Source organism: Myotis davidii, unplaced genomic scaffold, assembly GCF_000327345.1.
Source record: "Myotis davidii unplaced genomic scaffold, ASM32734v1 scaffold701, whole genome shotgun sequence".
NCBI classification, from domain to species: domain Eukaryota; kingdom Metazoa; phylum Chordata; class Mammalia; order Chiroptera; family Vespertilionidae; genus Myotis; species Myotis davidii.
In genome coordinates, this window is record NW_006291552.1 from 734257 (window position 1) to 756822 (window position 22566).

The following is a 22566-nucleotide window of genomic DNA, read 5'->3' on the forward strand; positions in this document are numbered from 1 at the left end:
GGGACTCAGGAGCCTCTGGGATTCCAGTCCCCACAGGCTTGGCCCACACTGCTCTCCTTTCAGTGAAATATAAGTTAACCATTTGCCAGTTTCTAGCTATAAAGTGAAACCATTTGAGATTTACTAGGTTTGGGGGCATATGTGCTCCATGAGAAGGTAATAAGACTGTTGGGCTTGGAGTCAGATGACTTTACACCCCATTGAAGTTCTATGTGTAACTGGCTTCACTGAATTTGCATGAGTCTGTGATGGGGGAAAGTGAGAAAAGACTAAGAGTATTTTATAATTAAAGTGCTTTATGGAAGCTCAATATTATTACAATTGAAGAATGACTTTGGCCACCGTGGAAAAGGACAGCCTCAGAACTGAAATATGACATTCGTCTCAGGACCATCAAAGGGGAAGCTTCTACACTCAAGTTCATTGCAGACTCTAAAGTTCTATGATTGAACAGACAGTAGTGGTATAAGTTCCTGGGGGCTAGAGAGCCAGTGGTTAAATATTCAGGAATTTGACAAGCTGACCAACATATCGACATTGCATTAGTAGCTTGAAATTTGGCTGTGGTGAGAAATGATCAGATACTATACATCAGGGTTTTCTGTTTCTCCTGGAGAGCTTGTGAAACTTTGAGCAGCATACTAGGCATTTGTCTGTATATATCCTGATAGACATTTAAGAACACAGCCCTGCAATTGTACTGACCTAAACTCAAATCCCACTCTGACTGAAACTCAGTTTCCTATTTTGAAAAAAAATGAAAATGAAAAATGGTGCCTACCCATAAGCTTGTTAAGAGTTCAGTGAAATACAACAGGAGGAATACTGAGAACAGCACCAGATAATAGACAGTCATTCTATTTGCCTATGTTTCTCTAGAATTCAGGATTGAAAACTTATCTAGTCTTCCTTAAAATTGCTATGTATAACATGAAAATATATCCATTCTGTCATTTGCCTATTTATTAAGATGAGAATCTCTCTTCTTGAGCAGTTTGTGAAGATGTGTAATACTGAAAAATAATTTCCATGGGATTAGCCAGTGTTCTTCTGCTTCCCAAGAATCCTGTAATTTGGGCAATGTGCCTGGATGCTCTTGCACCCTGACCTGGCCAGCAAATCAGAACCTTGATGAGAGCCAAAGCACTCTTGGCTTTTGAATAAACCCAAACCCAGCCCAGGGTGCTGCCCTGTGCTATTCCAGTTCTGGCCAGCAGAGGGGCCCCAGCCCCCAGCCTTTCTGCATTCTCATCCCCAGAACCAAGGCTAAAGGGAGGAGGACAGGTGCTCTGCCTCCCAGTGCAGACTGTTAAAAACCGGGTCCATCTATGCACACAGTGGCTCTACTCATCCATTCCCTGTTCCTTGTACCTGCCCAGAACTTAGCACACAGTGCACAGAACTGTATCTTAACCCTTTGAATCCTTGGCAATGTCATCGTCAATTGACATGAAAGAATGAGCAAAGCAAATTCTGGATGAGGAAAGGAAAAAAAATTGTAAAGTCTTAATCTTTTAACATGCCGCTTTTTGCATGTACTTAAGAGAAGAGGTGGCTCTAGTCCCAATCACAAGTTTAAATCTTTGTTCTGGACAGTCAGGGTGTAAAGACTCTGTCCTGTGTCTGAGGGAAGCTGCTGGTGGGTAGAAGTCTTTAAAACAGAGTTATTGGCCCTCAATGTCAATGATGCCCAGGTTGAGAAATGCTGCTTGAGTCTAATGATCCTGGGCCAAAATTAGTGAGTCTGGACCATAATGGCATTATATGACAGGTTTTTAAAGTGCGGGGTTTCTGTAATCAGTGACCTATCTGAGTCTCAAGTACCTGAATAAGGACAGTCATGCTTCCCTCTCCCAAAGACTACCTCCCAGCAAGGGCTGCATGGGTCCCAAGTTGTCAGGGCATGTGAAATGAGGCTGCTTGGCGTTGCTGGTCACCTTCCATTCATGTCTGAGTTAGCACCTGGACACCAGGTATGTTCAGACTTGCATGTGCTGGAACTTAGACTGAGGTGGAATGCATTGCTTTGTTCATAAAAAACAATGTGGTAAATAGCAAGTTAAGTCTGAACTCTTCCCGGGGTGGCCAGAAAGCCTCCTGAATCGGGTCAAGCCTCTCCTGCAGCAAGACCCTTCTGTCCCTCTCTGCAATGGCCACCTGGTACCCAGGGCTCTGTCTCTTACTCCCACACTTTCTGGTCCCTCTCCCAGCTCCCGTGGGGCTTGTCAGAGTTTCCAGCTTGAGTTTCTTGGAATTACCTAATTCACTCTGTTCTTCTTTTCATGGACTTCAGGATGACCACAAGCTCAGCAATAAGGAATTGGAAACTAAATATCATACAAATATTGTTACGGTAAGTCATGAGGGAACTCAAATCAGGAGAAGCAGCCCTGTCACTGCAAAGAAAAAGGGTGTGTGGGAAGTTGAGGGCACCATTAGGGTGAGTGACTTATGGCACTAATGTTGAGATGCCCTCGTGAGTGGACAGAAGGGGGCTGACATCAGGAGCTAGCATTCTGAACCAAGGCCCTGGTCAAGCTCCTTGGCTGAGCTGTATGCTGACTCTACAGTTCTTTTGACTATGACTGCAGAAAGCTATGGTCTCCCCCCAAAGGTTCAGATGCTTGCTCATTGTCATGGTCAGTTATTTTTAATCCTGGTGTACAGGAAGTATGATGGCCTTATCAAAGAATGGGGAGACCCAGTGTTAAGAAGCCAAGGTCTGGGGTGACAGCCTTAGACCCTGTTTGTCCTCCTTCTCTTCTGAGAAGGACTGAGTGGGTCCCTGGTGGCTCCCAACTCTCCCATCACAGAGGCACTGCTTCCTTCTATGAATTCACATTCAACTCATATTTCAAAAGCTTTGGTGGCTTGACATCAGGATATTTGGCTGCATCTGTTTAAGTCAACAAAAATACCCATTGTGTGTGATGTACTGGGCCAGCAGTGAGAGGAGCAGAGAGGAACAGGCACCCCTATCATAAGGAGTTAGCAGTTCAGAGAGGAAGCCAGATGTGTAGAAAAGTATCACATCATCCACTCTGTTCCACTTAGAGGGCAACCAAGAGATCTATACCACAGGCTGAGAGATGTTTTTAATTCTGACCAGTGGAAGTGTTTGAATTAGGATGTAAGCTGATGTCTTGGATTTAAGTTGCCAGAGTACCCAGGGAGCAGGAAGGACAGAGTGCATGGAGTTGATGGCAGGGAGGTAAGGTAGAAAATCAGGTGGGAGAGAGATAATTTTAGTGGAACTGTCCAGCAGTTTCATATTAAACTAAGGAATAAAGACAATATTAGTTGTATAAAGAGTATAATTTCTATGGAAAAATAGAGGCTTCAGTAGGCAAAAGCTTGTCCAAGATGTATGCACATCACAGAAAAATGTATTCAAGAAAGCATCACAGTCAGACTTCATTGAAAGTTGAAAATATAGAGCAAGACAATGGGTGGAAAAGCTTGTCACAGGAACATTTAAATGGAAATGTACTTTCCCAACTGGAAAAAGTTTTCTACCCCATTCCCACTGGTTGCCAAGAGATTGCGGAAGTAGAAGTGCGAATGATAGATTTTGCTCATGTTTTCACTAGCAACGAAACATCCATCAACTGCCTCCTGCACACTCCGTACTGGGGATGTGCCCGCAACCAAGGTACATGCCCTTCACTGGAATCGAACCTGGGACCCTTGAGTCCACAGGCTGCCGCTCTATCCACTGAGCCAAACCAGTTAGGGCAGGGTTAACTTTTTTATAACTTTACTCAGGAAAACTAATTATTTGTTCATTAGAAAACTATGAAGAATAAAGAAACTTTGGAATGTTAAAAAAAAAAGAGTATAATTTCTAAACAAGGAAACAACTTGGTAAGATTAGTTTTCAAAAGGTAATTCTGAGAGAAGACAAATATATATATACTAGAGGTCCAGTGCACAGATTTGTGCACATTGAAAGGAAATTAATTAGAAAGTGGCCGGCAGGGCAGGACTGTGTGAGATGGGCCAGACACGCCCCGTAGCCAACCTCCCGCAGTCCCTCCCTGGCCGGCTGCACTTGGAGCAGTGCCGGGGCTCAAAGGGCATCTGCAGAGTGAGCGGGGTCCCTCTAGCAGGTGGAGGTCCCTCGGCCTGGCCTGTGGGGATTGGGCCAAAACCTGCAGTCCGACATCCCCCCGACGGGTCCTGGAGGGCACTCTGCAAAGTTGCTGTTGCTCAGCAGCTCCTGCATTGAGTGTCTGCCCCCTGATGGTCATTGCACATCATAGCTACCAGCTGGCCGGCTGGTCGGCCAGTTGCTTAGGCTTTTATATATATAGATTTTTTTCTTTTTTCACACATTTCATTTTTAAGTGGGAGATGGGAGGGTCTAGAAGAATGCAGGACTATGAGAAGAGCATGTGAACTATGCAGCAGCAGTAAGATGGGAGGGGGAAGGGTGCAGAAGAGACACTGAGGTTTTTTTAAACAAATCCTTAATCCAGCAGGAAGAGGAGATGTGAGCAGGGGGTCAGGTTGTGGGGAGGACCCCAGGGGTGGGGGTGAGAGATTAGAGAAGGCAGTGGGAGGAAGGGGTGATAGTGAGTCTGAGGTTCTGGAAAAGGCATTGCAAATGGGGGGGGGGTGATGATATCCAGTTGCTGATTACAAATCCAGGTATTTAACAACTGTTTGAGCCTCTGCTGCAGAAAAAGCAGTAGAACCTATAAAGGACACACAAAAGAACACGGATAGGGTCCTTACCTTTAACTGGCTTAACATAATTAGGGAGAGAAGGTATGTAAAAGACTTTCTCTATAAAAGGTAGTTTGGGGGGGAACCCTACAGATGATAGTTCAGGATTTCAAGTCTCTGTGCACCTGTGGGTGGAGGGCTTCTGGCTAGAAGTGACTGGCCATGTGGGCCTCAGGCTGGTAGGACTTGTAACTCTAAAGATGAACAAGAACTTAGTACTCAGGGCCAATATCTAGAAAAGCAGAAAGCACCAGACTTAAGCATGAAAAATTAGCCATGTACTATATCACATTTCCAGAAGAGAGAGTATTTTCTGGATGTTACTGCATTGCCCTTAACCTTGATGACTAGCTTCTATATTTCAAATCAGATTGTTGCTATCTCTGGGTAAATCTCTAAGAAACTAAGAAACAGAACCTCCTTAGCAGACAGAATATAGCTGCTCTGGGTCCAGATGCTGGTCGAATCCTGATGACTTAACCATCATTTGCCTCAAATTCCACATCGATAAGATGAGGATAATAATAGTTCCTTCTTCAGAGGGTTATTTTGAAAAATAAAATGAGTAAATATATGGAAAATACTGCCTGGCTGACGTTAAGCATTCCTTTTAAAACAAGAAAACAAGTTGGTAAGATTTTTTTTTCAAAAGGCGATTCTGGGAGAAGTCAAGGTGGGGGTTAAGGTGAGGTGTCACCCACTTTTCCCAGGCCTTCTCTGAGCATGGTAACCCCTCTCCACAACCTGCTGAAGTATAATATCCAACCCAAGGTAGGAGAAATGTCTAATTCTGTTTGGGTTTTTTTGTTTCTTTGTTTGTTTTTATTGTTTTCATTTTAATTTTTTTCAAATACAGTTGATATTCAATATTATAATAGTTTCAGGTGTACAGCATAGTGACTAGACATTTAAATAACTTACAGCGTGATTTCCCCCAATAAGCCTAGTACCCACCTGGCACAATACATAGTTATTACAAAATTATTAACTATAGTCTCTATGTTATACTTTACCTCCCTGTGACTATTTTGCAACTGCCAATTTGAACTTCATAATTCTATTTATTTTTGTTCAACTTTCTCAGGGTCTCTCCAGCACCCAAGCTGCTGAGCTCCTGGCTCGAGATGGGCCCAACGCCCTCTCCCCTCCCAAGGAAACTCCGGAGATTATCAAGTTCCTGAAGCAGATGGTGGGAGGCTTCTCCATCCTTCTGTGGGCGGGAGCCATTCTTTGCTGGATTGCGTATGGAATTCAGTACTCTAGCGATAAGTCATCATCCCTAGACAATGTAAGGCACTGGGGTCTCCTGCCTGGTTTTACTGAATTAGCAACAGGGAAGAACAGATTAATAAAAGTGAGGCCTTTCAGGGGCAGAGCCCTGGGTGGAATCAGGAGTCTCTGCTGACCAATAGCTGCATGGGGTTGGCAAAATCAATCATTTTCCCAGCTGTAAAACAGAAATTACATCTGACTACCTGATGTTTCAGATGCAGTATGAGCATAATTTTAAAAAGAGAGAGAAACATTGTAAGTTCCTACGTGAAATATATATATATATATATATATATGTATGTATGTGTGTATGTATATATGAAGTATTTGTGGATTCTCTCTCCTAAAAGCTAATTCTCTCCCTTAAAAATGTTTTAAAAATATATTTTATTGGTTTCAGAGAGGAAGGGAGAGGGAGAGAGAGATAGAAACATCAATGATGAGAGAGAAAAATATGATTGGCTGCCTCCTGCATGCTCCCTGCTGGCAACCCTGGCATGTGGTTCATGGGTCGATGCTCAACCACTGAGCCACACTGGCTGGGTTAATTCATTCCCTTTAACATAGAGAACATGTGTATGTGCTAACAACTAAGCAACAAAACCACACTGGCCAATGTGAGGCTGAGAGAAAGAAGCCAGATGCAAAGGGCCATATAACATATGATTCCATTGGTATAAAATGCCCAGAACAGGCACATCCTGAAGACATAGCAGATCAGTGACTGCTAGGGCTAGGGGCGGGAGCAGGGAGACTGCCATTGGGCACAAGAGGTCTTATTGGGAGTACAGAAATGCTCTATAACTGGATTGTGGCAATTGTTGCAACTTCAATAAGCAACTGTGTAAATGTTTTAAAAATCATTGAATTATACACTTAAAATGGATGTGTTTTGTGGCCTGTAAATTACACCAGGACACAACTGCCATCTCTCTGGCCTTCCCATGAAGAGCTCTAGCCCTAGGAACTGGCTCACTCTGTGGCTGGCTTTTCTGACCAGTGCCTCTCCTCCTGACTCAGGTGTACTTGGGCACCGTGCTCGCCCTGGTTGTCATATTAACAGGAATCTTTGCTTACTACCAAGAAGCCAAGAGCACCAACATCATGGCCAGCTTCAGTAAGATGATTCCACAGGTGAGTAGCAGCTGTCCCGCTTCCATTTCTGCATGACTTCAGGTGAGGAGAATGAGGCCTTGGAGGCACAGGGTCCGCGGTCAGGCTCAGGCTCATCTTTTTCTGTCTGAGAAGTCTTGGGCAAGTGACCTAATCTCTATGAACCCCCACTTCCTCACTGAGATGATCAGTTAAGTAAGATACAGGAAAATGCTTAGTCAAGAGTATAGTAGGATGGAAACATTAGTCATTGCTCAGTATCTTCTATTATTGCTTGGAAGTGTTGGCGAACTGTTGAGACAAAAGTCATTCAGGTGGTCTGGTAGCCAAGGACATCAACCCATGAATTTTTATTTGTGACCATCTTGGCTGCCACTGCTGAGCTTCACTGCATGTTGCCCCAGAATGCACTCAATGTGGGGATCCATGCTCCTCTGTCCCTACAAGGCCCCTGGTAGGTGTCCTCTAGGGAGACTGTGCACCACTGTCAGTACAGTGGGAAAACCACATTGTCCTTGGGTCCCAGAGCTGCCGGCTAGAGGGGACTCTGGGGATCTTTTGTGCTAATGGTGGAGGAGATCCACTTCCTCCAGCATTGAAGTTTTCCTGAGCTGAGCAAGCTTATTAAGCCCTTTGATTCAACCTTTAAGATTCTTCCCTGACATCGAAGCCAGGAGTACTCATTCCTTTCAATCAGGCCCAGGGCTGTCCCTTTGCTATATTTGCCCACAATACATTTTCTGTGTCTAAGAATATCTCTAGGGGTTCCTCCTCAGGAAAAAAATAGTTCTTAGTGTCTTCAGGCCCAAGACAAAGTCTTTTGTTTCATCCTTTGCCATTTTGAGTTTTGATGTCTGAGTTTTGATAAGTGGTGGATGGAGAAGTATCAGCATCATTCCCGATCTAAGGCATCTACCACATTTTCTTTTGTAGCAAGCGCTTGTCATTCGAGATTCAGAGAAGAAGATAATTCCTGCAGAGCAGCTGGTGGTGGGAGACATTGTGGAGATTAAAGGAGGAGACCAGATCCCTGCAGACATCAGGCTGCTGTTTGCCCAGGGATGCAAGGTAAGTGTCACAGGTGCCCAGGGATCAGGCTGCTAACTGGCTGGCATTCTGTGGTCCTTCCAGTTCTTGGCGTAACTGGAGCAGGGGACACAGTGCCTCATCTTGAATATTTTGTTGTTTTCTTTTTGTGTGTGTGTTAAACCTCACCTGAGGATATTTTTTCCATTGATTCTCAGAAAGAGTAAGGGAGGGAGAGAAAGAGAGAAAGATCAATGTGAGAGAGACACATTGATTGGTTGCCTCCCACACATGCCGCAACCAGGTAAGTTCCCTTGACTGGAATCGAGCCCATGACCCTTTGGTGCATGGGCTGATGCTCTAACCACTGAGAAACACAGGTCAGGGCTCATCTTGAACTTCTTCACAATTTCTTCTAGGTTGACAACTCATCTCTCACTGGTGAGTCTGAGCCCCAGTCCCGCTCCTGTGAGTTCACCCATGATGACCCCCTGGAGACAAAGAACATTGGCTTCTATTCGACAACCTGTCTGGAAGGTAAGTCTTGCCAGCTCTCAGGACCGCCCACACCACTGGGTCCCTTTGGGCTCTATGTTTGTGTCTCTTTTCATTGTACAAAGCTTGTCCAAGAGAAAACCTAGAATTGCAGGGCCTAGAGAACTGATGTTGGCCTTTGTAATGTCATGTGTTAATTGATCACATAAGCCACCAGATGAGGAGTCTGTGGTCCTCTCCCCGCTGAGGACTCATGAAATAAAATATCCACTTCACCTGTAGGCACAGCAACTGGCATGGTCATCAACACTGGTGACCGTACCATCATTGGTCAGATCGCCTCACTGGCTTCAGGAGTTGGGAATGAGAAGACACCCATCGCCATCGAGATCAAGCACTTTGTTCACATTGTGGCAGGAGTGGCCATCTCCATCGGCGTCCTTTTCTTCATCATTGCGGTGTCCATGAAGTACCGTGTCCTGGACTCCATCATCTTTCTCATTGGCATCATTGTGGCCAATGTACCTGAGGGCCTCCTGGCCACTGTCACTGTGAGTCCATGCTGCTAGGTGGCCTGTCCCCATGCCACTCTGTTATGCTGTGGGAGCTACCACTCCTCCAGCTCAGACCAATACTCCCTCCCAATCAGAGACAACCAGGAAACATTCTGAAAGGAATGACTCTTAGAGGGACAGAGGAATTATGAGGTTGTTCATATTTGAATGCACTGTCCTTGAAAACTTTGCATTTTCATTTAGGAGAACTATCTGTGAATCACATATGTAACTTTGCTCCTTAAGATCTAGATAAGGCTTGAACCATCATTCACAGATTTTTGAGGAGCCAGATGTCTTTCTCACATTTCCACAATTTTCTTGGAAGTTTCTACAGCTGAGGCATTTAGGCACTTTGTTTACCTAAATTCTCTTCCCTTAGACACACACAGACACACAAACTCCTTCTCTTTTTTTCTGCAGAGAAATACAGCCCTTTCCTGGACCTTCCCCCAAATTCAGCTTTGGGTCTCCCTTGGTAGGACCCATCCAATTAACCCTTAAACAACGCCCTCCCCCCCCCACCCAAGTCTCTGTTATGGAGGCTCTATGGGGTGGGTGGGGGAGGGTCTCGTGGTTCCAGTTAACATGTAAAGGCGGCCTCAGATCATTGGCCTGCTGTTGTCTTCAGCAAAGATGGACAGAAGTTTCTGAACTCCATGTCCCTTCTGACTCCAGCAGGTAGTAATTTGAAGAAATTGAGCCCAAAGAACCCTTTGAGATCTCGGGGCTTAAAAGAGAGAGCTAAGAACCTTTAAAATCTGGACCTCTTAAAATGAAATACAAACACTTCTTGATTCATCAAAGCAACAAGCAAGCCTTTGGGACAAGCTCTTTGGCACAAACCTTATGCATTCACTCTTTTGTCCGATAGGAGCTGGGTGACCAAAGCACCCTCTGTAATTACCCATGAGTATGGGCCATAACAACCTTGCTTGGTTTTGTCACCTGTGAATTCCTCAGGATTTCTTTAAGGTGTAAAAGGACAAAAGAAATATCCCATATTTAATAAAAAAAAAAAAGTATCATGACATGTAGGATTTATCAGGTACTGCCTGAAACTAATCCAGCCTTAGCTACTTTTATGTTATTGTACCTGCATTCAAATGGATTTTTCTCTTCTCTCTTCTGTCAGGTGACTCTGTCACTGACAGCAAAACGGATGGCTAAGAAGAACTGCCTGGTGAAGAACCTGGAAGCAGTGGAGACACTAGGTTCCACCTCCATCATTTGCTCAGACAAGACGGGGACTCTGACCCAGAACAGGATGACCGTGGCCCATCTGTGGTTTGACAATCAGATCTTTATGGCTGACACCAGTGAAGACCAGTTGAGTAAGTCTTCTGGAGCATCAGTTTGGCTCAAAGCTATGGACTTGAGAAGAAGGGCACGGCCAGTGTGGCAGAGTTGGTGTTGCAGTCTCAAAATTTTGTGAACAGTATGGTTTGTGGAGAGGGGGCCCAGCACCCATAGCATCCCCTGTGCTTTCTGTTTTCCAGAGCAAACCTTTGATCAAAGCTCTGGAACCTGGGCCTCATTATCAAAGATAATTGCACTGTGTAACCGAGCAGAGTTCAGACCAGGACAGGAAAGAGTCCCCATCATGAAGGTAAAGTGTCTGCATCACTGTCTTAAACCACAGCCAGTTTGAAGTCACTTTCCCTGTTCTAATTTGGTGCTAGATTTAATCTCTCCAACACAGGAAAGCTTGTACTAGTAAGAGCAAGCGTGGCTTCCAAGACCTGCAAAAGATTTTGTTCATTCTAACCAGCTTTGCAACATCACAAAGACATCTGAAGGCCTCAGATTGATCTCAGTCCTTTGAAAATTTTGTCTTATTCCAGAAAATGAATGTGTCCTTAAGTTATTTTCCTAACTTCTTGATCAGATAAGTAGATACAATCAAAATTTTTATTGTATAAATGTTATTCACTGAAGTTTAAAATATAATTGGATGGAAATGAAGAACTGATCTTAAAACATTCTTCTTGGCTGCAGGCACTCTAAGGGTCCTACAGTATTGGAATATGCAACAAACTAACTCCTTTTATTCCCTTCCTTTCCTTTCTCTCTCCTTCCTCCCTTTCTCTCTTCTTCAACCTCCCAGTGAGTCACTGAACCTGTCCCCTTGGCTTTTCTTTATGTCATTTTTTTCATTGACTCTTTCTTGTATTTTTTTTAAATTTTCTTTATTGATGAAGATATTACATATGTGTCCTTATCCCCCCATAGCCCCCCCCCCCTACTCATGCCCTCACCCCCCACTCATGCCCTCACCCCCCCTGGTGTCTGTGTCCATTGGTTAGGCTTATATGCATGCATACAAGTCCTTTGGTTATCTCTCCCTTACCCTCACCTTCCCCTACCTTCTTGTATTTCTTGTTTTTCTTTCTCTATCAGCTAGCTCATCAATTCTCCTTTTAGCCAATCTCTTCTCTGTCTTTCAAATCCTTATGTCCAGTTCTAATTTCTCATCCCAAGTCATGGGTCTCCAGCTGGCTGTGTGTTTGTTTTGCACTTGGAAGTTTTGACTGTTAGACTCTCAACAAAACTATACTACTTGTCACCTTCCACCTGCACCCACCCTGGCTCCAAATCAAGATCTTATCCCAATTTTTCTCTTTTTCTGTGACATCACCATTTTACTTGTCATCTGAGCCAAAACTTTTAGATGTCATCTTTACTTTCTCCTCACCAAGTCCCATCATTCTTGCTTCAAAAATTCTATAATTTTCCCGGCCAGAGTGGCTCAGTGGTTGAGCATCGACTTATGAACCAGAAGGTTGAGGTTCGATTCTCAGTCAGGACACATGCCTGGGGTTGCAGGCTCAATTCCCAGTAGAGGGTGTGAAGGAAACAGCCAATCAATGATTCTCTCTCATCATTGATGTTTCTATCTCTCTCTCCCTCCCCCGCCTCTCTGAAATCAATAAAGGTATGTTTTTTTTAAAGTCTATATAATAAAAGACTAATATGCAAATTGACCAAATGGTGAAACAACTGGTCCTATGATGCACACCGACCACCAGGAGGCAGACACTCAATGCAGGAGCTGTCCACTGGTGGTCAGTGCACTCCACAGGGGGAGTGCCACTCAGCCAGAAGCGGGGTTCATGGCTGGTGAGCACAGTGGCAGTGGTGGCAGCCTCTCCCACTTCTGTGGCAGCGCTAAGGATGTCCAACTGCCAGTTAGGCCTACTTCCCCTTGGACATCCCCCGAGGGCTCCCAGACTGTGAGAGGGTGCAGGCCAGGCTGAGGGACCCCCCTAAGTGAACAAATTCCATGCACTGGGCCTCTAGTATATCTATAATTTTACATCTCTATTATCACCAATTACTTGTATCAAAATAACTGGCTTACCTAACTCGAGTTTATCCCTCCTCCAGTCTTTCTTGTATGGCACTAATTTTCCTTAAAAACTACATTAGATGAAATACATCACCTAACTTTGCTCAAAAACTTCCTTTGCTTCTGTTTTCTGCTTCTTGAACCTAGACTTCAGCTTGCATTTAAGGGCCCTCCATGTCCATCTCTACTCCCAGCATCTAGGACAGAAGTCTTCCACTTCTCACCTTCATTCATGGCATTCTGGCTTCTGAAAGGCTTTCTTCTCCTCTCTTTGTAACCGTCTTTCAAGATCTAATTCATAACTGCTGTTTTTCATGAAACCCTTCAGCTCTCAGAGCTCTAACTTTGAGCTTTGCTAATGCCAGTAGGAGGCATGATTCACTTTAACATTTTTACCATGGTCTTAACTCAGTCACAATTGTGTGTTATCATTTTGTCTGTCCAGCTAGTTCAGCAGTTCTCAACCTGTGGGTCGCGACCTCTTTGGGGGTCGAACGACCCTTTCACAGGGGTCGCCTAAGACCATCGGAAAACACACATATAATTACATATTGCTTTTGTGATTAATCACTATGCTTTAATTATGTTCAATTTGTAACAATGAAAGTACATCCTGCATATCAGATATTTACATTATGATTCATAACAGTAGCAAAATTACAGTTATGAAGTAGCAACGAAAATAATTTTATGGTTGGGGGTCACCACAACATGAGGAACTGTATTAAAGGGTTGCGGCGTTAGGAAGGTTGAGAACCACTGAGCTAGTTGGTTCATTGAAAATAATCCCCAAAGAACCAGATTATGTGCTACAAATATTTATTTTTAACTCTTTTGATTCTCAGAGAGTTGTAGTTGGAGATGCCTCAGAAACTGCTCTTTTGAAATTCTCAGAGGTGGTTTTGGGTGATGTGATGGAAATTAGAAAAAGAAACCACAAAGTAGCAGAAATCCCTTTTAATTCAACCAACAAATTTCAGGTGAGTTGTTCCTCACCACTGAATTTCTGTTATCAGGAGAACGACATTTCTACATGTAAGTACTCTTAGGTTAGTACGAATTTTGAATGACACTTGACTTTAAAAATAGTCCTCTGAGACGGGCGGCCTGGGTGTCTCGTAAACCCAGAACAGGTTTTCTCTTGCTGGCCTCCTTCCTCTGCCTGAGGCAGATAGAGTAAAGGAATGTTGTCAGCCCGGCTTCCCCTACCTAGAACCATCTATCTCTGTTACAGGCACATTCACTCACATCCTCACTCATTCACACGTGCCCCTGTGGGGTGACTTGCACAAATGAGGAGCAACAGCCAGTGCCCAAAGGGTAAATAAAAGGTGGAGGAAGGATAGAGCTAACTGTGTCCTCAGTCTGTGTCAGGTGCTTCATATACATTGTCCCATTGATCCTCACAGTAAGCATATGAAATGGGACTAATTAATCCCAATTTATGGGTAAGGAAACAGACTCTGAGTGTGTTAATGTCACCAAGCTCATTCCAGCATCAAAGTGGCACAACCAATTTTCACACATCTGTTTGACTCCTGAGCACATGCTTTTTCTACCATACAAGTCAGAGGCAGAACAGTTTTGCTCAAGCCATATGAGGAAGCCTTGCCTTTATGAAACCAGTGAGGAGTCTCTCTGATGACCAGCCAATGGCTTTCCAGGCCTGTCCCATAGGGATCTTCTTTCCACTCATTTCTCAGGAAGAAAATGGCTGTCCTTGCCTAGTTGTCTCCCTCATTTTAGGGGTGGCCAACCACCAAACATCCCCATCCTTCCTGTGTTTGGAAAAATGACAGTGTGTAGCCCAAGGTCCTGCTGCCAATGGGCTTTCCAATAGACTCCAGAACTGAGCATAGGCATTCTGATTTTGCCTTGCATTAACAATAAAGTGTATAAATAAGATAGCCATGTTTGTGTCAAAGTTTCTGGTGATTAGCCTACTATTTTGTTTGAATGGAAAAAAAAAACTGTTGCAAACATCTTTGTGGATAATGGGCCAATGAAGAATTGCAGTTAGCCAAACAGACAACTAACAAAAGTGTGAGATGTCAAATATTAAAGCCAGGAAATCAGATCTCTCATTGAAAACTTTAGTGAAAATAGAATGAGTCACAATCCTAAAATAATAATAGTAATCATGTGTGCTAATTTCCACATGTATTAAATCACTCAATTTTCACCACAGCTCTGTAAGGTAGAGAGTGAGGCACAGAACTTTATCACACAGCTCTTGAGGGCTGAGCCAGGACTCACACAGACCCTGCAAAAAGTCTCCAGTAAAGACTTCCTTCAGCATGTAAGAAGTGAGAAAAAGCAGATCCCATGAGGCTCATGTACTAAAAGCGGAAGGAGAAAATGGCCAAACCAGAGTTGGGACTAGAAAGAAGAGAGAGCTTGTGTGTGTTTCTGCTGACAAGGCCAAAACACCTCTTTGGATGTTGTTGGTGCCATTTGAACTTTATACTTGAGCAAAAATTAACCATGAACAATGAGAAGTAGATGCTGTGACCTTGGAAAATTGTGAGGTTTCTGTCAACTGCAGGAAACAAAGTAGAAAGTCCACATCTTATTGGCCTTAGAATAGCAATTCGCCAAACTGAGGCTAGTCCATGAAGAGATTTACAGTAGTTTGTGACAAATTGGATTTTTAGACAATATTTTATAAAGATTTATGTAAAGAGGAATGTGTTTCATTTAAACAATTATCCTTTACATCCTACGTGATCAGGGTGGGGCCTCGCACCTGCCAGCCTGAATCAAACCCCAGCTCAGCCACCTGTTAGTGTGTGACCTTGCATGAGTCATTTAACCTTTCTGCACCTGAGTTTCCTGCATTGTAAATGGTGATAAGAACACCCACAGCCTTATGGCAGTTTTGAGAATTACTTTACTATGTGAGCACTTAGGACAGCACACATAAGTGTTTATTATTCCTACTTTTTTAAAAAAATATATATTTTATTGATTTTTTACAGAGAGGAGGAGAGAGGGATAGAGAGCTAGAAACATCGATGAGAGAGAAACATCGATCAGCTGCCTCTTGCACGCCCCCTACTGGGGATGTGCCCGAAACCAAGGCACATGTCCTTGACCAGAACCAAACCTGGGACCCTCGAGTCCGCAGTCCAACGCTCTATCTGCTCTATCTGCTGAGCCAAACCGGCCAGGGCAGTATTCCTACTTTTTAAATGTTGAAATGCTCTACCTTTGAGAAAACAATGGTGATAGTAGATGGGAAGTTTGCTCTTGGTTTGGTTTTGGTTTTGATTGGTTAGTTGCTTTTTAATGTCTTTACATGACCATAAATTTAAAAAGCTGTCAAACTATGCTTGCCCTCTTTTTTTTTATTGTACTCATCTCTGATATCTGAAAGTCTAAAAATCAACTGATAGACCCAAAATAGTAGCATTTTTCCCATAAACTTACTCATAATCTCTCAAATACTCCAGCTTCTTGAAATTCCTTTTGAGGGCTTAAGAGTCCCTGGTATATAATAAGGACTACATAAGATTTAGCCATTTATTATTATACACTTTTTCACACTTTTCCCAATTATCTTATTAAGATGAGCCCAGAAGAAGAATTACTAGTTCAAGGGCATTGGTGTTAGAATTGTGATACCTGTTACTTAACTTTTCTCCTGAAAGCCTGGACGTGAGCCTGCCCACTTCCACACACCCACCATTTTCTCTCATATCCAGGTAGTAAAAACTGAATCAGTGTAGAGAGGATGAGGCACAGGAAGGCCTGCTGCTCTCATGCCTGCCTGAACTCAGAAGAGCTCAGAGGAAGAGAGATGGGAGATGAGACGAGGTGGCTTACAGCCCCTAACCCCCACAGGCACCCCATGCAGATCTTGTTCAAGGTAGAAGATGTCATAAGCTGACAGCCCCTCTAAAGCTAAGCTGTGACTAGATGGCTGAGTCCAGATGTCTTGCATATCACTTAGCCAGAAAATGAAAAGGAGAGAACCCACCTGTAAAATTCCTCTTTACATTTCAAGGATAAATAACCCAAGGAGAGAAAAAGTTGCTTTTCATTTTGTCATGTTGCTAATTAAAAGGTCGGTACAATTCAGGCCCTCAGTAATAGAGACAGTGTCATGATTTACTAGCATGCTGTACTTATGTCCACTTTCTTCCCTCCCAGCTCTCCATACATAAGACAGATGACCCCATTGACAAGCGCTTCCTCATGGTGATGAAAGGGGCCCCTGAGAAGGTCTTAGAGAAGTGCAGCACCATCATGGTCAATGGCCAGGAGCAGCCTCTGAACAACAGTACAGCTGAGGCCTTCTACACTGCATACATGGAACTGGGAGGTCTAGGGGAGCGTGTTCTGGGTAAGCTCTTCATGGCAGAACCTTTATGTGTCACCTGTTCAGTGCAAGACTCTGTGCTGCATCAGGGCACAAGATGAGGCAGGCTGGCCATCCAGCAGAGTAGCTGTGGCCTCCACAGGGCTCACAAGAAGAAGAATGGTATACAGATTAAGAGCATATCACATGATAGCAGCAAGGAGGGTGGGGTTGCTGCCAGGCAGGAAAATCTAGGAAGTCTATGGAAGGATTCCATTTAAACCAGGCCTTGAATGACAATATTTGAAGGGAAGTGGGGGATAGGTTTTACGGTGGAGGGAACAACATAGGCCAAAGTCCAGAGGTAGAAACGGCAGTGGGGGAGGGGGGGCGGCGGGGTGGTGAGCATTCTCAGGAAGCTGGTCAATGTGGAGTGTTGCAGGACTGAGGAGATTATGTCATCATGGGAGGTAGGGCTGGAAAGATAGACTGGAGGTCAAGGTTTGGAGTGCCTTATGTGGGTGAGGAAGTGGGCTTCATTTGGCAGTCAGGACAGAGCCACTGGAGGCTTTGCAGCAAATAAACTGTTCAGAGTCGGTGTTTTCTAAAGGATCATGCTTGGCAGCATCAGGAAGCAGACAGGCCTGGGTCTCAGGAGGAGGTGGCTGCTCTTGTTCAGGTGACAGAGGATAGAAATTTGATCCAGGGCAATGGGAACATGAAGGAGATGTCAGTTACCAGAGACTTTTTTAGAGGAAGAATTGGTAAGATTTATCAACTTACTGGAGGAGAAAAGTAAGTTTTTAAAAATGTTGAATTATTTTACTTAGTGATTATGGGCAAATATTACCAGTAACAGAAATAGGGGATATTAGAGGTAGAAGGAACTATAGAAATACGTTGTGGCAGGAACCTAATTGTGGTCACTTCAGTAATATCACAAAGTCCTGTGGAGGCCACAGCTACTCTGCTGGATGGCCAACCTGTCTCATCTTGTTATGAGAATCATGGGCTGACAGAGTGGCACCTCTGAACTACAGGATGATAAATTCAAGGTAACAAGTTCATGGTCAATGATAAGGCTTAATAGACATAATGAAGGTTATTGCCAGTAGAGCGGAAATCTAAAGGATATTGAGTTTGTAAAACATATAAATGAGATGATCTGCTTGAAGTATTATCAAATAGCTCACATTAGCAAGTAGCCTTTTCAGGGCAAGACTGATACTTATCTAATTTGGGTCGTTCTAAGGACCTCACATTTGACCTCTCAGAGCCTGTGCTTTACTGAAATGTGTGGGCCATGCAGTGGGCCAGGATGAGGATAAATTTAATGTGAAAGCTGATGAGAAAGTCACATGACCTTGGAAGTCCCACCAGACACAGGAATCCCTTCACCTCAACCTGTGAGAGCCAAATACCATCTGAGCCAGATACTGTCCGAGCCACTACGATTGGCCTTTCTCTCGATTAAAGACTGAACTCCGTACCATTCCCCTGATCCCCAGACCCTTTCCCCCATTTGTGCAGTAGCACGTGCTGTTTTTTCTTCCTAATTGGTCTTCCCACCCCCAAGTCCTCCCTAATGCATCTCTCAAGAGTCAGCTCACATACGACCTTCTTGGTGAAGTCTTTCTTGACTCCCCAGGTGGCTGAAGTGTAGCTCTCGTCAATAACACTCACCATGTTCCATTATGCTTATTTCTTTATGTCTCTGTCCCCACACTCAACTGGGATATCTTCAGAAGTAAAGGCTGTCCATTCTTGATTTTCATAACCCTAGAACCATGGTCGGCAAACCGCGGCTCACGAGCCACATGCGGTTCTTTGGCCCCTTGAGTGTGGCTCTTCCACAAAATACCACATACAGTTCGATTGAAACTTCGTGGCCCATGCGCAGAAGTCAGTATTTTGTGGAAGAGCTGGTATTTTGTGGAAGAGCCACACTCAAGGGGCCAAAGAGCCGCATGTGGCTCGTGAGCTGCGGTTTGCCGAGCCGCAGTTTACCGACCACTGCGAGAACCTAATGGGCAAATGAATTTTTTCGGATGAGCTATATCTTTGCTTAAAACATGCATTATGAAATTGAAAGAATGAATTCTGATAGATTCTATTGGTAAAAGAATAAAGGACTGAGAGTGTATGAAAATGTCCTTCCTTTTCTCATGTCATTCCATGGGAGACACTGACTTCCAAATCCACACCTATTCCAGGTTTCTGTCATCTCTACCTGCCAGCAGACGAGTTTCCAGAAACCTATTCATTTGATGTCGATGCCATGAACTTTCCCATGTCCGATCTCTGTTTTGTGGGGCTCTTGTCAATGATTGATCCCCCTCGGTCCACTGTCCCGGATGCAATCACCAAATGTCGGAGTGCAGGGATCAAGGTGGGAGTTATCTTCCTGACTTAAGAAGTCTTCCATGGCCCTGGCTGGTGAGGGTCTTGGGTTCAATTCCCGATCAAGGGTACATCGGTAGCCATTGGGGCGTGTGTGGGAGGGCAACCAATTGATACCTCTTTTGCACCGATATCTCTCTCTCTCTGTCTCTCTTTTTCTCTCTAAAAATCAATGGAAAAATATTCTTGGATGAGAATTAACAAAACTAAACAAAAGAAGTCCTCCATGTATGTTGTGTCCCTTTCTAAGGACATTTGTCAGAAGAGATAGTATTTAGGTCTCTTCAAGTAAATACCCCCACCCCCCGCCTTTTTTTGGAGAAAGAGGAAGGGGAAGGGAGAAGGAGAGGGAGAAGGAAAGAGAGAAAGAGACAGAGAGAGAGAGAGAGAGAAACACCTATTGGTTGCTTCCTACAGCATCCCAACCAGAAATCGAACCAGCAAACTGGGTATGTGACCTGATCCAAAATCGAACCCAAGACCTTTCGGTGCATGGGATGACAACCAGCTAAGCCACACTGCCCAAGGCTTTAATTCCTTTGTAAAAATCTCTACTTTCACTACATTAAGCTTTCAGTAATTGCAAATAAAAGCAAAATGATTATGTCTGTGTGAAATAAAGCACAATCATAACTGCAGTGAGAAGAAAGCTAACTTCCTGTGCCATGAAGTAGCCATATTTTGCCCTAGATGATACTAGATAATAAAAGATTTTATTGTAAACTCTTGAGGTTCAGCCTCAGCAATCCAGTTGCCTTCATGATATCGAAACCAAAATCTTCATTCCACTACCATGTTAATATCAAGATTGTTGAAGCCACATGAGGCTGTCCCAGGTAGACAGCTACCAGACCTTTCACAAATACAGCAAAATCAAAGGGAAAGGGCTTCCTCTAATCAGAGGAGAAATGCAAGAAGCTTAGAAGCAACGATAGATCTAGTGGGATCAGTGTGTCTTTCACAGACAGTTGTGTCTTTGATCTAAGATCAAGAACTATCCGTAAGAGCAGACCACAGTCAATGCTAACCATGTTCTACTAAATCATGGTAGAGCAGGTGATACAGAACTGCCCCTACTCTGGCCAGGTAGTTCCTCATTATTCCCATGCCTTTTTCCATGTTTGTGTTCTAGGTTATTATGGTTACAGGAGATCATCCAATTACAGCCAAAGCTATTGCCAAGAGCGTAGGTATCATTTCAGCCAACAGCGAGACTGTGGAAGACATTGCAAAACGCCTCAACGTTGCTGTGGAGCAAGTTAACAAACAGTAAGTAAGCATAGAACCAGTGTTGCAGAAACTCAACTTCAGTGGGACACTGTATTATTTAGAGAAAATCCCCTTTTTGCCAAACACTCTCTCAGGGTGATGCTAGGCTGGTTTCCTCTATAACTCATATATTCATTCACTCATAATTTTATTGAGTACCTACTGTGTACCACAAAAATTACCCTTGTGTGAAATTTCAAAACCCAGTAAAGTAGATCTAAAATTTTATGTGCCTAATTTAGAGTGAGAAAATCTGAAACAAAGAGTTGATATGAAATTACTTGCCAGTGATCCAGTTGTATAATCTGGAATATTAAGAACCCTCTGGGCTTTGTGCTTTTTTTTTGAAAGTAAATATAAAGATAGTTTCCTAAGGAAAGACTCAGTTTTTCTTTGTGTTAATTCTTTCCACAATCAATTGTTGAGTGTCAGTTATGTACCAGGCACCTTGCAAGAAACTGGAACTATAGAAACAAACAGAAGACATTATTCCCACCCTGAGGGAGCTTTCTTTCTTTCCATCTAATTGGAGGGACAGAAAACTCAAAACTGATTGCTATGAGTACAATGAAGGAGACACACTAGACTGAGGAGCTAGCAGTGTGGGAAGAGTTAGCTGATAATTTAAATAACTAAAGATTCCAGGTTACACTGAGAAAATAAATGTCATTGGCTTTATTATACTTTCACGCATGTTGGGGGAAACAGGGAAAGACCAGTGAACCAATTCTGATTTACCCAAGTATTCATGCCTTTTAGGAATACACAGCTGTCGGGTAATAAATTATCACCAGGCCAACAAATTACTAATTAAAACAACCAAACAGAATTACAACCTTTGGGCACTACAACAGTATGTGAAGGCTAAGTGTCTTCACCTTTGTGGAAATAACATTCATCTATGAAAACAGGGTTAGAGCTTTTGTTTATTTGTTTTGTTTTTTAAAATAATAGGATTATACATTTTCATCCAAGTCACGCACTGAACAAGAAAGTGGCGTGGATACTTTTGTGAATGTTTTTAATTATCCACTTTATCAGCTCTAGCTTCATGCTCAGATAATGACTTTCCCAGCTGGAGGGGGGAGGAACCACCCTTTCCTTCTTATCTTACTTTTATATTTTCTTACCAGTATTTAGGAAGATTTGTGATTTAAGTCAAGTGCTAGAATTCCAGTTTTTAGCACCAGCATGAAAAAACAGACCTACAGAAAAAAGCTAAAAACTTTAAAAATGTAAAGAAAAGGGCATGCAGTGTTTTGTACAGAGTATTTGAGCTGAGTTTTGAAGCATGAAAAGTGGAGTGTTAGTGAAGGAAAGATGAGGCAGCAAGAACTGTGGAAGCCTTTGGGCTGTGGTGAGCCTGTGGCAGGGGTGGGCAAACTTTTTGACTCCAGAGCCACAATGGATTCTTAAACTGGACCGGAGGGCCGGAACAAAAGCATGGATGGAGTGTTTGTGTGAACTAATATAAATTCAAAGTAAACGTCATTACATAAAAAGGTACGGTCTTTTCTTTTTTTTTTAGTTTTATTCATTTCAAACTGCCGGATCCGGCCGCGGGCTGTAGTTTGCCCAGGGCTGGCCTGTAGGCTTAGAACTGAAACATAGGGGACATGATATGAGGCTCAACAGCACAGGCTGCACCTGGCCGTGCCAGCTTCACCTGGGGTCTGCTCTAAGCTTAATGAAAAGAAAGCCTCTAAGAATTTTAACAGGGAACAACACAGTCAGATCTGAAAAATCAGAGTTTTTAGAACCTTCCTTTTAGAGTAGCAGACAATAGTTTTCCTCAAAGAAGACCTCAATATATTTTTTCCTACCTAGCTCATTGCATAGTAGATACTCTATAAATCTGAAATAAACAACAACAGGAATTGTTACCCATGTTTTGGCATAAGCTGAATTCTAGGATCCAAAACATATAAACAGGCGGTGTTTTTTTATCCTCCATTTCCTTGTTAAGTAAAACATTGCCCAGGAAGTTCCACTTCTCACCCATTCCTATCAGGAAAAGGCTACTTGGTTATTTCCTATTGGGGGGGGGGGGGGGGGGGGGG

The 22566-nt window shown here is 43.4% G+C and overlaps 1 protein-coding gene across 5 annotated transcripts in view; it reads left to right on the plus strand.

Annotated features, from left to right (window-relative positions):
* Nucleotides 1–22566, plus strand: part of ATP12A (ATPase, H+/K+ transporting, nongastric, alpha polypeptide) — a 28756-nt gene that overhangs the window by 1174 nt on the left and 5016 nt on the right. For 4 of the 5 annotated variants that reach the window (XM_015564840.1, XM_006765065.2, XM_015564842.1 and 1 more), the window contains exons 3-14: nucleotides 2294–2353; nucleotides 5813–6016; nucleotides 7021–7134; nucleotides 8047–8181; nucleotides 8559–8676; nucleotides 8917–9185; nucleotides 10324–10522; nucleotides 10688–10797; nucleotides 13383–13517; nucleotides 16690–16882; nucleotides 19051–19226; nucleotides 20370–20506. In XM_015564840.1, the coding sequence (XP_015420326.1) occupies nucleotides 2294–2353; nucleotides 5813–6016; nucleotides 7021–7134; nucleotides 8047–8181; nucleotides 8559–8676; nucleotides 8917–9185; nucleotides 10324–10522; nucleotides 10688–10797; nucleotides 13383–13517; nucleotides 16690–16882; nucleotides 19051–19226; nucleotides 20370–20506 (1850 nt within the window). The remainder of the gene's footprint in view (nucleotides 1–2293; nucleotides 2354–5812; nucleotides 6017–7020; nucleotides 7135–8046; nucleotides 8182–8558; nucleotides 8677–8916; nucleotides 9186–10323; nucleotides 10523–10687; nucleotides 10798–13382; nucleotides 13518–16689; nucleotides 16883–19050; nucleotides 19227–20369; nucleotides 20507–22566) is intronic. The other variant, XM_015564841.1, reaches the window with a different exon arrangement.